This window comes from Falco punctatus, assembly GCF_963210335.1.
Source record: "Falco punctatus genome assembly, chromosome: 4".
Classification (NCBI taxonomy): Eukaryota; Metazoa; Chordata; class Aves; order Falconiformes; family Falconidae; genus Falco; species Falco punctatus.
The window spans coordinates 84,995,333-85,008,490 of NC_137583.1; the positions used below are offsets into that span (position 1 = coordinate 84,995,333).

Below are 13,158 nucleotides of genomic sequence, written 5' to 3' on the forward strand. Positions count from 1 at the left end.
TAGGCTGAAGAGCAGCCCAGCAGCAATCTCTAAAAAATCAGATGGAAAGCATCTGAATTGCCTCTAAACAAATCTAATCAAGCTTAATCGCTCTTTTCAGAGTGGGTTCTTGCAGGTCTCTAATCTTCTAACTTACATGTCTGTACCTGGTTTTAAAGTTAACACTACTTTCATGGTTCTTTTTTGCCATGTACAGGACACAAATCGGTCAAATCTTGCCTCTGGCAAGACACTCTGTTCACTCTGCCAAAGTGAACTCTTGTTAGGCAGTCTAGTCGCCCTCTATCTAAAAATGCCCCTGCTTTCTGAGTATCTTCTTATCTTCTCTTACCATCTAAGTACCCTACATACACCTCCCAGCCTCAGGCAAATGATTTTTCATGTTACATTAAAATGAAGGTTGTTCAGATGAACATGTCTTTTCAGGTAGTCCAGATCTCAGTTTACCACCCCGTGTTTACACCTTCAATTTGTAGTGTTCATCAGCGCTATACAACCAGTTGTAGACACCCATAGAATGGTAGAAGACTGGAAAGCACTGACCTGAGGTCTTCGGGACTGTGTTAGACTTCTGCTGGATCAAACTTCCCTACGGATATTCCAGTTCCTTATGAGCCTTCTCTCTGGGGAAGTTAAATACATCAATTTCTCATTATTTTAATACTAGATCTAATTTTAGACTGATCTATCGTATAATTGCTGCTGGCTGTGTCTACATCAGGAATAAATACAGGTTTGTAAATCGGAATACCTGCTGCTGAGAGCTGTGTTCCCACTACGTGGGTTTTGTGTGTGTGGTTTGTTTAGACACGCTTGCCTGTGCTCATGGACTTTCCCACCTACGAGTTGTGGAGGGTGGTGTCAGACAGTCTGTGGTGGTCCATCTGAAAAGTTCAAGCCAAAGTGCAGTACGTGGAGCCACTCTGCTTTTATTAAAAGCACACCCTTGGCTCTAACTCACTTAACATCATTCAAGTGAGAATCTGCACTAGCGCTGGAGCATAGATCAACACCTGCCAGACAGACTGGGAGATTACTGCTGCCATTAATGAAATTAATCCGCATCTGGAGAAGGCACACAGGGATGTGGAAGATTTCTATCTCTTTGTTAGTTAATGGGAGAAGCTTACAAAGCCATTCTTCAAAGCAGATACAGCTACAGATACGAAAAAGGAAAACAGTCCCTGTTCACGCGCCTCCAGTTTGATCTGCAAGAGGTCTGATAACATGATGGCAGAATCTGTTTTTAGGTAATGGATAATTGGGCTTACTATGTTTAGTATAATGATCAAATTAATAGCAGGAATGACTTTTTATTTGGCGTAGGGAGGAGCAAGAAAGGCAGGGCAAAACCCTCCAAATTATCTGCTGTGTACTGAGACTACACAGAGTACTCTGAGACAGCTCCGGAAGCAGGGACTATGTATTTTAGCTGGTGGTATGCTGTGCAATCACTTAATGAAAATACGTAAATACCAAGAAAAGGAAATTACTCTGCCCCGGGGGAAGGGGGGCAGTTAAATACAACTGTTATTACTGCTGCACAGTTGTTAAACAAACAAACAAAAAAACACTACCACCACCCCATCAGATGAAAGTATTCTATTGCTTAACTAAAGACATTCTAACACCAGAAAGCATCCCTGAAACACACTTAAAAGCAAATGTCAGTATAAGTAGCTGGTGATGCTTTTCAGGTTGCTCACAACAGGGAAAAGACTAAGAAGCAATGCTGAACTGACAACTGAAACCATGTTAGTAAAATTTCACCCTCGTGTATTGGGTAATTTTTTCAGATGTACATGCTCAAATAGTTTCTATTCCTTGTGATAATGCTGAGTAGAAAAAAGTAAGACTGCACCTTCAAGAGGTTAGCTCCCACACTAGCCTTATGGTCATGTAACTGCTGCTTACTTCCAGAAACTGAGAAACAATACAGCTTTTTTTCTGCAAACTCCTCAGTTATGCAAGATCACAGCTCAAAACCGTAGACTGAGTCACTAACAGCATTATAGAAAAATAGAAAAATCCAGCTAAGTTCTTCTTTTCCCTCTCCCCTCCCCCTCACGTGGATATGCAAGCATTTTAAGATCAAGTATTTGCACATGTCAATTGTTGACTTCTCTTTCTGTGGCCCTTGTACAGTTGGGAGTTGGACAAACTGTAAGGTGTCTGCACAAAAGTGGACTAGAGCTGATGTAGCCTTCAGATCCATATCTAGAGCTTCCTCCTAATTCTCAGAACATCCACAAGTTGGGTTGTCACTAAATTAGCCTTGGAGCTGCACTACGGGCTGTGCAGGTAAGGTAGTATGGGCAAGTAAGAGAAACTGCTGTGCAGTAACAGTGCTTGCATGGAGATGCGTTGTTTAACAGAGAAGTTGCGCTCACCTGTGCTGGCTAAACTGTGGCAAGTACAAAAGAAAGGCCAAAAGCCCTAACAGCCATGTTGTTAGGGAAGGCATGTCTCTGTGTGAGCTCTGACACTTAAGGTGCTTTAAGTGCAGTGAAAACAACCCCCAGCATCGGCTCTTCCTCCTGCTTGATTTTATATTGTGGTCACAGCTACAAAGGTAAGGATGTTATTTTGCTCCTTTTGCTCCTCTGGCGTTGAGTCAAACCCCAGAAGTTTGTATTTGAAAAGTGGCCTGGAAAGTACTTTGTTAACAGATACGCAAAGCCTCTGACTTCTGGGGAATAAACAGCTTTGAAGTAAAATACGTGCCGCAATAATCCATGCACACTTCATTAATTTCAGAACTGCAACAGCAAAGTGCTACTTAGAAAAAGAAAAAGCTGTTAAGATAGTAATGAAGGGTTTGGGTTTTGGTTTTGTTTTTTTTTCTTTTAATCCCAAAAGCTCCTTATCTCCATTTTCCATGTTTTTTCATTCAATATACAGTATTCTAAATTAAAGCTCATCTAACAAAAAAAATGACACATCAAGTTTGACTAACCTCCTCACCCTTCTCTTGAAGAGAATCCTTTCTTCCTTGGGGGAATAAAATGCAACAACGTTAAAATTGCTGTATTGCTTGTTTGAGATAACTTTTCTTTGCACTTTGTGCTTAATGGAATTTGGCTGATTCTGGGTACTTCAGCACCTTAAATTATTCTGTTCAGATAGTGAGGACAGCAATTATTGTCAAGTCTTAACTAAGACACAAAGATCTCTAGGCACTAAGCTGCCAGAAAGGCAGTATTTTGTTATCTGTTAACATGCACACATCTTTCTCTACCACACCCCCCAGTCTAGTTTGAGAGCCCTTAACATGGGCCACCGCACAATATGAAAAGTAAATTTACCGTTCTAATTTGGGTCAAAGCTTGGACTCAAAAAGTAGGTACAGTTCAACACTGCACTTAAGTGCAGCTGTGAGCTGCTGCTGGAAGGGGTGCTCATGCCCCTTTTCCCTCCCTTTTGCTGGACTGTTAAGCTGCAGTGCATACCATGTCAGGGAAGCCGCGATGCACTGGAAAACCAACTTTCAAAAAGCCGGCTGATCCCTGAACCCGATAGAAGAGGTACAGCGCGCTGTACAGCTGGGCAGTGGAATAGGGCCATCTGCTGTCACAGCCTGCTATTGCTCCAGCTTCTGAGGCTAGCCTAAGCGGGTGGGGGGGTGTTTTGCCTTTTTTTGGTTTGTTTTTGAGTTTGTTTTTTTGTTTTGTTTCAACATTTCCGCTTATAAAAAAACTGGCTCTAAAAGAAGCAGTCCAGCCCAATCTTGTATCTCATGCTGCGTGCTCCCTTCTTGCTTTTCCAAGAGTTCATGGGAATCAGCAGAAAGGAACTGATGTGAGTCAACACCACCTAGGCTGGGAGGCAGGATGAACCAGCCTCGCCAATAGGAAGAGGTAGGGGAAACCTCCTCCGGATTAGTGGTACGAGTAGTATTAAACTGCAAAGTTTGAACTTCTAGGCAAAGAAACAGAGCAATTCTTTTCTTTGCGGTGTCAGAACATCAAACGTGCTCAAGACAACTTCATCACTTCTGAAGCTGCACCTGAATGAGGAACCAAATCTGACTAGTTTTCTTACTACGTGGACTTACTACTGCAACTGACTCGCCGCTCACAGCTCCCCCGCTGTGCCCCTGCCGCCGGCTCTGCGCGGTGCCGGGTGCCCCCGGGAGCGCCTGGCCCGAGGGACGGTGCCCGCGGCCGTGGGGCAGCAGTGGTGGCACCCCGCGGGGAGCTGGCAGCGCACCCCTGAGCGGCGCCGTCTCTGGAAATTAATATTTAAATCTGTGAAACCAGTGTTACGCGGCGCAGGCCTTCACAGCAGCACGGTTACTTCCTGCGCGTCAGGCTCTGTTCGCGGCTTGCTGGATAAGTTCGCCTCTCGCCGCGCCGCGCAGCGCTGTCAGGCGCGCGCAAAGCGCACGTGCTGCTGCCGCGGCGCGGGCAATGGCGCCGCGAGGGGCGCGTACCGTCGCCGCGCCCGGTCATGCCCTCAGGGGCCGAAGCCCCCTCGCCCCGCAGGCCTGCGGCCGCCTCGCCGCACGCCGTGCCGCACCGCCTTCCGTCGCCGCGACGCAGCCCCGCTGGTGCCCGTTGTAAGCCCCCGCCTCCCCCGGCGCCTGCCGCTCGCCGCCGCGCGCCCACCGCCGCGCCCCCTCCCGCCCCGCGGCCGCCATTTTGTGCAGCGCCGAGCCCGCCGGCGGGCGGGGGTCTCGCCGCGGTGCCGCGCCGCCCGGCGGGGAGCCCGCGGTGGGGCTATAACCGCGTCCCGAGCTCGGCCGCTGCCCCGCGCCCCCTTCCCCACTCACGGCGCTCGGCAGCAGGGCTCACGCGTGGGCCGTGGGGTGGCTGCGGTGCCGGCGGGGCGCGGCAGGGGGAGCTGGCGGGCAGGGCCGGGCCCGGCTGCGCGGGAGCTGGGGGGCGTCTTCGGAGGGTCCCTCCCCTCAGGGGCAGCGCCGCGCCCCGCAGGCTGCGCCCGGCCGTAGTGGTGGTGGGTTTCCCGCAGCCGTAACCTGGGCTGTGGGGGGAGTCGGGGAGAAACTGTGGAGAGATGGGTTCCCTGCCCGGCGCCGTGCAGAAGCGCAGGCCTCTCCCTCACGCAGCTCCTGTCAGCTCCACACTGACCACCCCACATAGTCTGTTCAAACAACAAACACTCAGTTTGCTGCATTGTCCTGAGATCCATTATCTTCTGTGGTTCATTATTTTTCCAGGCCAAGCCCTAAACGAAGGAACACCATAAAACCAGCTTTATGCATGAAAAGAAAAACGAAAAACCCAACCGAGTTTCTGTGAACATCTCTCCAGCAGTCCCTAAAGAAAACACTCTAGATGTGATCTGATTTCATACACCGATATGCATATTTAACTTCATTACTGCTGTCTTTGGCTTATCTTTTTTCATTCCAAATTTATCCCTTGCCATTGTACCACATAAGCTGATGTCCTTGTCGGTTTGTTTAAGCGGGCTGCCCCGAGCTGCCACAGCTCAGCGCTTGGGCTGTGCCCTGTGTGGAGTGTGCGCGAGCGCTGCCAGATTTGGGGATCCTGAGCCTTGGCTCTCAGTTTTCATTCATCTGAAATTAAACGATGAGTGTACCAATAATTTCAGAGTGCGTTCTGCCGCTGTTTCTTAGTGCATCATACCTGCTTTGATACTTACTGCGTGCCCTCCCTGGCTGAGGAGTTGAATCAGGCATTCTTCTCCAGGCTGTTGCCAAGCCAGTTTGTTCTCTTATCCAAGTACTTTCCAGCTTCTTGTTCACACTTTTTAGTTTACCATTGTGATTTAGTGGGTTATTATCTCCTGTTGAATTATCCCAACAAACTTTCTTCCCATGGAGGGCTTCTAGTGGCTTCTGGTCAACTCCTATGGTCAGAATGATCATTACAGTATTCTGCATTGCTTACTTGTTTGTGAAAAAATAATTGAGAAGTGAGAGGTTGCTAGATTGTAGCAGAAGTTAATTAATACATCTGCTTGCTAGGACTGGTAACACTCGTGGGACTGTGGAAGGTGAAAGCAGGGAGAAACATGGTATGGAAAGACAATCAGCAGAACAAAAAGATGTGCAAATATGACCAAAACATAGACGATGAGAAATACAAGGCAAAAAAGGGAGGGGGTGGGTATCCCAGTCTAGTGGGAACCCTTCCTACACTCCTAAAAAGCCCTGCTACGAGGCTGTTTTGTATGCAAAACGGCAGGTTTTTCTACCTCTTTCTCTCCTCTTGCCTTTCCAACAACATCCCTTCTTTGTGGGAACTGGTTTGCTTTACCTTCGGGATGGTCTGACTCCTATATATCTAATTGCTCTCTGAAAAATCTATTTTGTACGTTTTAGACCTGAAGAAGGATTTTGTGCCAAAAGTTTGTCTATGGTACCCAGCTATGCCTGTATCAGCCTAACTACCCTTACAGGCCTTCTCCTTCTAATTTTGTAATGATGAAAGCTATACAATAGCCACCCTGTTTTGGTGAAGTTCTATTGGTATTGAAAGGTACTCATTATTTATAGATAGTCTCTCTGCTATTTCCGTATGGAAAGAGAATCAGACTGTGTAAGCCATCAGTATACCACTAGAGCTACATCCACACTGGGGGCTATTTGCTACTGTTTCTTCCAAGGTGGGTGTTTCCCCTGCCCGCTTCACCATGGTGGGGACCCTAGCTTCTCTTACCATGCCAGCTGCTCATCTCACAGCCACAAATGGCTCCTCCAGAGCCCATGTCTTGTTCCACCTCTAGCAGAACTGTTCCCCCCAGTTCCCCAATCTTGACCAGGTCTAGAGTTCAGTTAAACGTTGGATCTGTTATCTAGCCACCTGAATGAAAAAACAAAGGTATGGCAGAGTGAGCTCGAGGCTGTATACAGGGATCAAACAGCAAATAGTTACCTGACTGGTTTAAGCTAACTTAACCACACTGTGGTGGAGAGAGGCAGCTGTGCTCTCCTGTTTGGTTGCATGTTGCCACTCCCGCCTGGTTTTGGGAGCAGATCCATCTGGAAAGTAGGGTGGGGGGTGGTTTTGTTTGGTTTTTGTTGTTGTTGTTGTTTTGTTTTTTTACAAGGTTAATTATGACATCAGACAGGTCCCGCATCCTGTAGAACACATGGCTGTACAAATGGGAGCACCGCTGCTGAATCCGAAGGCTCTGAGTTACATCTGCCTCTAATCACTCCCATATGCATTTTTTCATATGTTCTGCTATTTGTTATGGTTTCCTATCATGTGCTAATTGATCCATTACCTTATGCTAAGCATGCAGTCACGTGCTAGTCATTAGCAGTCCCATATGTTGAACTCATGATACGTATCTTTAAATGCCGTATCTCCTGGTCTGCCAGTCCTCCTTTATGCAATACCACATGTATGTTGTAGATCTTCATTCATGCTTTGCTGGACTTCAGACTTCCTGCTTGTTAGTCTTGCATGTAATTCTTCATTTACTCTGGAGCTCCTCCTTATTGCAGTTATGTGACGACTGTAATTAGAGCTGCTGATACGTGGAGCACCTTTATTCTTTATTCTGTGGTAGGTAATATAATGTGTTTGAGAGGGGAATGGAAGAATTCTGAAACGTCCCATGATGTATTTGAAACATCCAGCATAGTAATGTCAGTTTAAACCCCATGTTCAAGTGAAGTTATGTTAGACTGCGGAGGTTTTGCACAAGTTAAAACTCAGTAAACTGGCTCAGAAAATGTGACTCAAAAAGCGCACGTAGCTGGGAAGAGACCAAGTGAATTTCTGAAGTCTTGCTGGTCAGGAAGTTAGCTGCTCAGAAGCAATGAGTGGGAAAGAAGGGTGTATCTCTCTTACAATCCCAACCTGCAGAATTTCAGAATAAAGAATGTAAGGAATCTAGAGCTGCACTGAATTTTAAGTTTTACAGGAAGAAGACAGACTACTCAGAGTACTACATACACGCAGCATGCCCCAAGATTTGCCAGAAACAGGTTCAATTGAACACATTTGGGTGCAAAAAAAACCCAGTTAATTGATCTCTCCAGAGTTATTTCTATGTTATGTCTGGGGTGAATGAGTATAGAATTCAATCCTTTGTATCTGAGGTCCCAGTGTAACAGTTTTAGATGCTATCATAGTCTGTGAGTGCCCACCATCAGCATGGTATGGAATGATATGTGAAATTCAGACTGTCCTCGATTCGTACACTTTTTTTTTGCAGGAACCAGTGGCCTTGGTGAAATTAGCTGCACCCTCCCAGGCTTTTATCTTCCAAGTCCTGAATGAAGCAGCTGAAAGTCCTGTTTCATGCAGATAAGAAACAGCGAGTAAAGAGGCTGGGAGTAGGATCTGCGTAAAAAGTGGCTTTCCAAGGAACAAAGCTAGTGCTTAAGCACAGTATATTGTGGGCCAGGAAGCAACCCCAGTAGGAAGGGAGACAAACAGTCTTGAATAAGAGTTTGTGTAACAGCTGGCTTGGGCAGTTCCAGCAGCTTTCTGTATACTGCCTCCTTGGGCAAAGCCAGGCACAGAACGATTTCTTTTCGGCTTGCCACTGCTGAAACTCCCGATTTCCTGAGCATGGCCTCAGCCTGCAATGTAAACCCCACGGATACAGCTGGGCAGACATCAGCACTGCTGATGTACCAGTGCCTGTAAGCCATTGCATGACTGGGCTCTGGGTAGTGTCTGGCTGGGGTGACCGCTGCATGGGCTTAACTGGGGTCTCGCACAGGTCCCCCGGGGGGCGTCAGCCCCTTGCTAGCCACGTGCAGCTTCCTTGGTGGTTTGTAGACGAACTCTCCCAGGCTCGGCGCCTGTACCAGCCTTCCTGCAGCTGCTTCTGGCTATAGCCCGCCCCTATAGAGCCCTTATTGGGTTTCCCGGCCGAGGGGGTGTTGCTGCAGTGATAGCAGCAGGACGAGCGGTACGGTGATACGCTAGAGCCGCAGAGTGCTGTACGAGAAGGAGCTGCAGGGAGCAGAGGAGAATTAATCAGGATCACGTTTCTCCTCTGTGAGCTGAAGAGGTTAGTGACTATTACTTAATCCGTGCTAACTGTAATTTGGATTTGGAAGCACCGCTTTCGCCTTCTGACCCTCCCTCTGCCCTTCCACAGATGGCTTGCCACCAGCCTTTCCCCTCGGTTGTGAAGGAGTGGGGGAGCCCTGCAAGCCGCGTTGCCCTAGCTGCTCCAAAGACACCCGCCACACTAAAGAGAACAGAACAGGCCAGCCCTCGGGGAGGGAGGGAACCGAGGGAAAGAAAAAAGAGAAAAGCTGTTTGGAAGAATGTGCAAGGTGCAGTGAAGCAGAGCGTTAGCTTGTAAATGATGTGGAAGTAGCCAAGTAGCATCACTGGGTGGCTAGAGCACTGTGTGAGTGTGAGAGGTCACTTAAAACCTTTCCTACAAAGTGCCTTCTGGCTTGTTTTTAGAAGTGCTGAGCTTCGTCCAAATCCTGTTAAAAATCCATGTTTACTGCAGGTGTTTGACATCCCCTTCTGAAACAGCAGACCATTAACCTTGTGGTACCTCAGTTTACCTGTGTGTAAAATGGAGATAAGACTTTTTCCTTTTGTAAAGGAACATGGTGGGGCATATTCCAGATAGCCTTTGGTGGGAGAAAGATGATTCTTATGTTCTCAAATACAGTACAGAATCCATGTGAAATACATGGATGCTTTTATTAGTAATCACTTTATGCTCTAGTCTTTGCTATCACCAGTCTCTATCTTACAAATAACCAAACAAACATGCATAAAGGCTCCATCTACACACAGAAAAAAGCTCAGCCTTTATATAACTCTCCTGGCACCATGCTGAAGTTCTGTGTTGGAGCTTGTTCAAAAAACCCAAGCTGGTGTTAATTAGGGCAACAGTTTATTGAACTTATTTTGTGTGAATCATTTTTATCAAACTCTGCGTTGGTTTGCCAAGTTAATTTTCCTGGAATGAGGACAGTCATTCTGCTGTTGGTTCTCTGGTTACAGATGTGAACACAGAACGACACCCTGTCAAAAATCACTAACATAGTGTTTGAGCATCTTTCTGTCATTTGTATCGATAAATGCAAAAATAAAGACAAATCTGTTTCAATAATATAAATCCAACTTGGAGTTTAAACTTCACAAAATAAAGAGCAATAGGTAAATATTATAAATTATTTTCAGCACCTATAAGAAAGCCTTAGTTAGTTGTACTAAAAACTATTGTTGCAAGCAGTGCGCCCAACTTGGATATTTGATAATTGATGGTAAAATACTGATATGATTCTTACTGTTGGATCAGGGAACCTCCCTTATGCTGGAGGGCTGATGATTCTGAACTTGTCTTCCTGAGTTTACACGCACATGGTCAACAAACTTTTTTTGTAATACCAGCCTCACAGTTTCTTTAAACAATTACTGTTTGTGAGCAGCTGGAGTCTGAGTCAGTGAAGTATGGCTTGTGTTATCCTTACAGGAATGACGGTGCCTGTTTTGTTAAAAAGGAGACTCAATCTGTGTAATTTTCACCTTTTAATTTTTAGTGTCCTCCTTACTTTCCAAATTGTTGTGCTAATTGCATGTTTCAACACCCATTCCTCACTGCCCCCCCCCCCAAAATCCCCAAAGACCACCACATTCAGCTCTGAGAGACTTCATTTTAAATGTCAAAGGGCCAAACTTTTCTAAATCAAGAATATCTGCTGTATCCACAGACTTCAGAAACTAAGCTGAGCAGGTGAGAACAAGGTAAGAAAAGGGCTGCTTTGATCTCTGCACTAAAAATCGACCATCCCTGTCAAAACAAGTGTATTTTACACACGGATTCTGTACCATATTTGAGAACATAAGGATCATGTTTCTCCCACCAAAGGCTAACTGACCAGTTTTCAAATTAAAATGGGAATCACTTCCCATCTTACACTTTGGCATCAGGACTTCAGTAAGATGCAGGAGTGGAATGCACATCGGCATTTTTGCTTTTTAATGATGACCCTAAAGTCACCTCAGTTCCATATGGCTTGTAGAGAGGCTACTGCACTGTATATTGTGCAGATTTGTTGTAGGAAGCTGCAGTGGGTGTTTTCCATTGCTGCTGGCGTGGTCTGGTGAAGCTCTCTGTTTGTGCTGCCATCCTGGGCTAGGTAAGCAGCAGTCAGGCAACAGGAAATAAAAACAAACCAAAGCTGGAAAGAAGTGGGGAAACTTAACAGAAAGAGCTTGGATAGCTATGATAAAGCAGCATTTGCAGTGGGAGAATAACTCCCCAGGAAGGGAGTTCCTGTGTTTGACACCGGTACAGCAGTAGCGACATAAGGTGGGACTGGCATAACTCTTCACCTTTAATTTTCAGGCAATCAGAGGTCTTTTTGAAACTTGCAGGTAGTGCTCAGCGAAGTAAAAAGAACTTACATTATGTTTGTACTGCACTATATTAAACAAGGCGTCAGAAAGGTTACTTCCGTGAGAGCGGTGGGAATGGGGCTTAGAGTTGAAAAACAGGGAAAGCCAAGGCACTTAACAGCTTAATCCTGTAGTTAAAAAAAAACACCCCTGAATGTATACACACCCTGTTGTAACTTAGTAGAACAATTGCTGGGGGCCTGTTCTTGTCCTCTGGAGCTAGCCTTGAACCCTGGAAAGTGTTCATATGCACATAAGGCCAAAATGTTGGGCTTACATCTTGAAACTTTATAAAGTAAGTGCAGCTGTAATAAAAATACAAATATGCATTCGACCTGTTTCTTCTCTATTAAGCAAAAAGAGCTTTGGCTTTTTGTTTAACTGAACTCAAGTGTTCACTAAACTAATGTTTGCAACCTAGGCAGAGCTCTGCTATGTTAATTAGAAAGCATTGCAGAAAACACACCTGACTGGGAAATGCATTTGCTAATCCTGTTATTCCAGATGAGTGCAATCCACCACTTCAAGGGGAGTTCAACAATTAGCATAAAAGAAGTTTATCCTTTTTTTTCCCCCTCCCTCTTTCTTCTTAATATAGTATTATAAACCAGTTAGAAAGACATTGTTTGGGGAAACTAGTGTTCCTGTTACAGTAACTGTCTTAAATGCTGAATGAAAGGCTGCACTACACTGGCTAATAAAGCAAGGCGTTCTCATGGCTCAAGTAATGTTGCTGTGTAATGCTTTCCCTCTTAATGAAATGTGTAGGCAGAAAGGGATCTTGATTGTATTGTCATTACCTTTGTTCTGTGAATGAGAGGAGAGAAAAGCTGCCAGAAAGAATATGGAATTATTAGATAATCCCTAAATAAAAAGTGGTACAGAATGTGAGGGGAAGAGTTGAGACCACAGTCATTCTAGTTGAAATGCCATGGATGTTTTTTAGCTATGCTAGAAGCTGTAAAGCTTTGTGAACCTCTCTGTTGCTAGGGCAAACAGCTCTTCGTCAGCGTTTACTGTCTTGTGCAGGCTCTGACACAGATTAGCGATGTAAGACTGGTTGGTCTGTTATTTGGTGATGCATTTAGAGACCTTGGTGGCTTGCTCATACTTGTCTTCAGAGTAATCTTCTAATTTTTCTCAGGCATAGCAGAGTTGTGTGCAGCTGGAAGTGGGATCAGCGTGTTTGTATAGATCTCCCTGTGCTTAATCTTGGTGACAGATACAAATATGAAGGACTGAGTTTGGTTTTTTTATTTTTTTTTAAATTATTTGTGTCCCCATTAAATCAGATTAATAAAATTTGGATGGAGAAGGCAAATTAACTCCTGACTGCTGTCTTCTTCTAAACCTATGATTCTCTAGTGACAAAGGTCTGTGAAGAACCCGCAGTAAAGGATAAAGATGAATTCTGGACTAGTGACGATTCACTGTTAAGTGATGAGGGTATAGACCAGAGTGGTACACTTCTGGCATTGGAAGTGACCATGGGCTTCCTCTGCTTTCATTCTTGGTGTCCAGTGTAAGAGAATAGCTCAGTTTTTTTCGTAAGTATGGTGTACTTGAATTTGCAGCCTGAGTAACCTAGAATGCTATACCTGTTAGCAACAGGTTCATCATCCAGAAGTCAGAATAACCAGTACCAGTTGCTACTAGGAAATGTATTTTTCCTTTGAACTTTGTAAGCTTCTCAAATGGCAGCAGCTGAGCAAAATTTTGATTTTTGAAATCTCTTTTACATTTACTTACTTGCATAGTGAAGTGGAATAGCTATCCTTGAATTTAGCCCTGTATTTATGAAGGTAAGACATACTGTCTGTTCTTACTGCCTGCCATC

The 13,158-nt window shown here is 45.3% G+C and overlaps 2 protein-coding genes across 25 annotated transcripts in view; one reads left to right on the forward strand and one right to left on the reverse strand.

Annotated features, from left to right (window-relative positions):
- The window catches only part of COA1 (cytochrome c oxidase assembly factor 1), a 53,848-nt gene extending 48,960 nt beyond the window's left edge, over window positions 1–4,888 (reverse strand). For 8 of the 16 annotated variants that reach the window (XM_080386121.1, XM_080386115.1, XM_080386117.1 and 5 more), the window contains exons 1-2: window positions 4,772–4,884; window positions 544–623 (exon numbers count right to left, since the gene is read on the reverse strand). The gene's annotated coding sequence lies outside the window, so the exon portion shown is untranslated. Of the gene's footprint in view, window positions 1–543; window positions 624–2,956; window positions 2,992–4,771 lie in introns of all 16 variants that reach the window. The other 8 variants (XM_080386120.1, XM_080386133.1, XM_080386129.1 and 5 more) reach the window with 3 other exon arrangements.
- The window catches only part of BLVRA (biliverdin reductase A), a 56,431-nt gene continuing 43,914 nt past the window's right edge, over window positions 642–13,158 (forward strand). For 4 of the 9 annotated variants that reach the window (XR_013927914.1, XR_013927915.1, XR_013927916.1 and 1 more), the window contains exons 1-2: window positions 8,834–8,961; window positions 9,052–9,232. Coding sequence is in view for 2 of the 9 variants with exons in the window: in XM_080386093.1 (XP_080242219.1) it covers window positions 9,052–9,232 (181 nt within the window). In the remaining 7 variants the exon portion in view is untranslated. Of the gene's footprint in view, window positions 2,302–2,324; window positions 2,573–8,819; window positions 8,962–9,051; window positions 9,233–13,158 lie in introns of those variants that run through there. The other 5 variants (XM_080386099.1, XM_080386100.1, XM_080386105.1 and 2 more) reach the window with 5 other exon arrangements.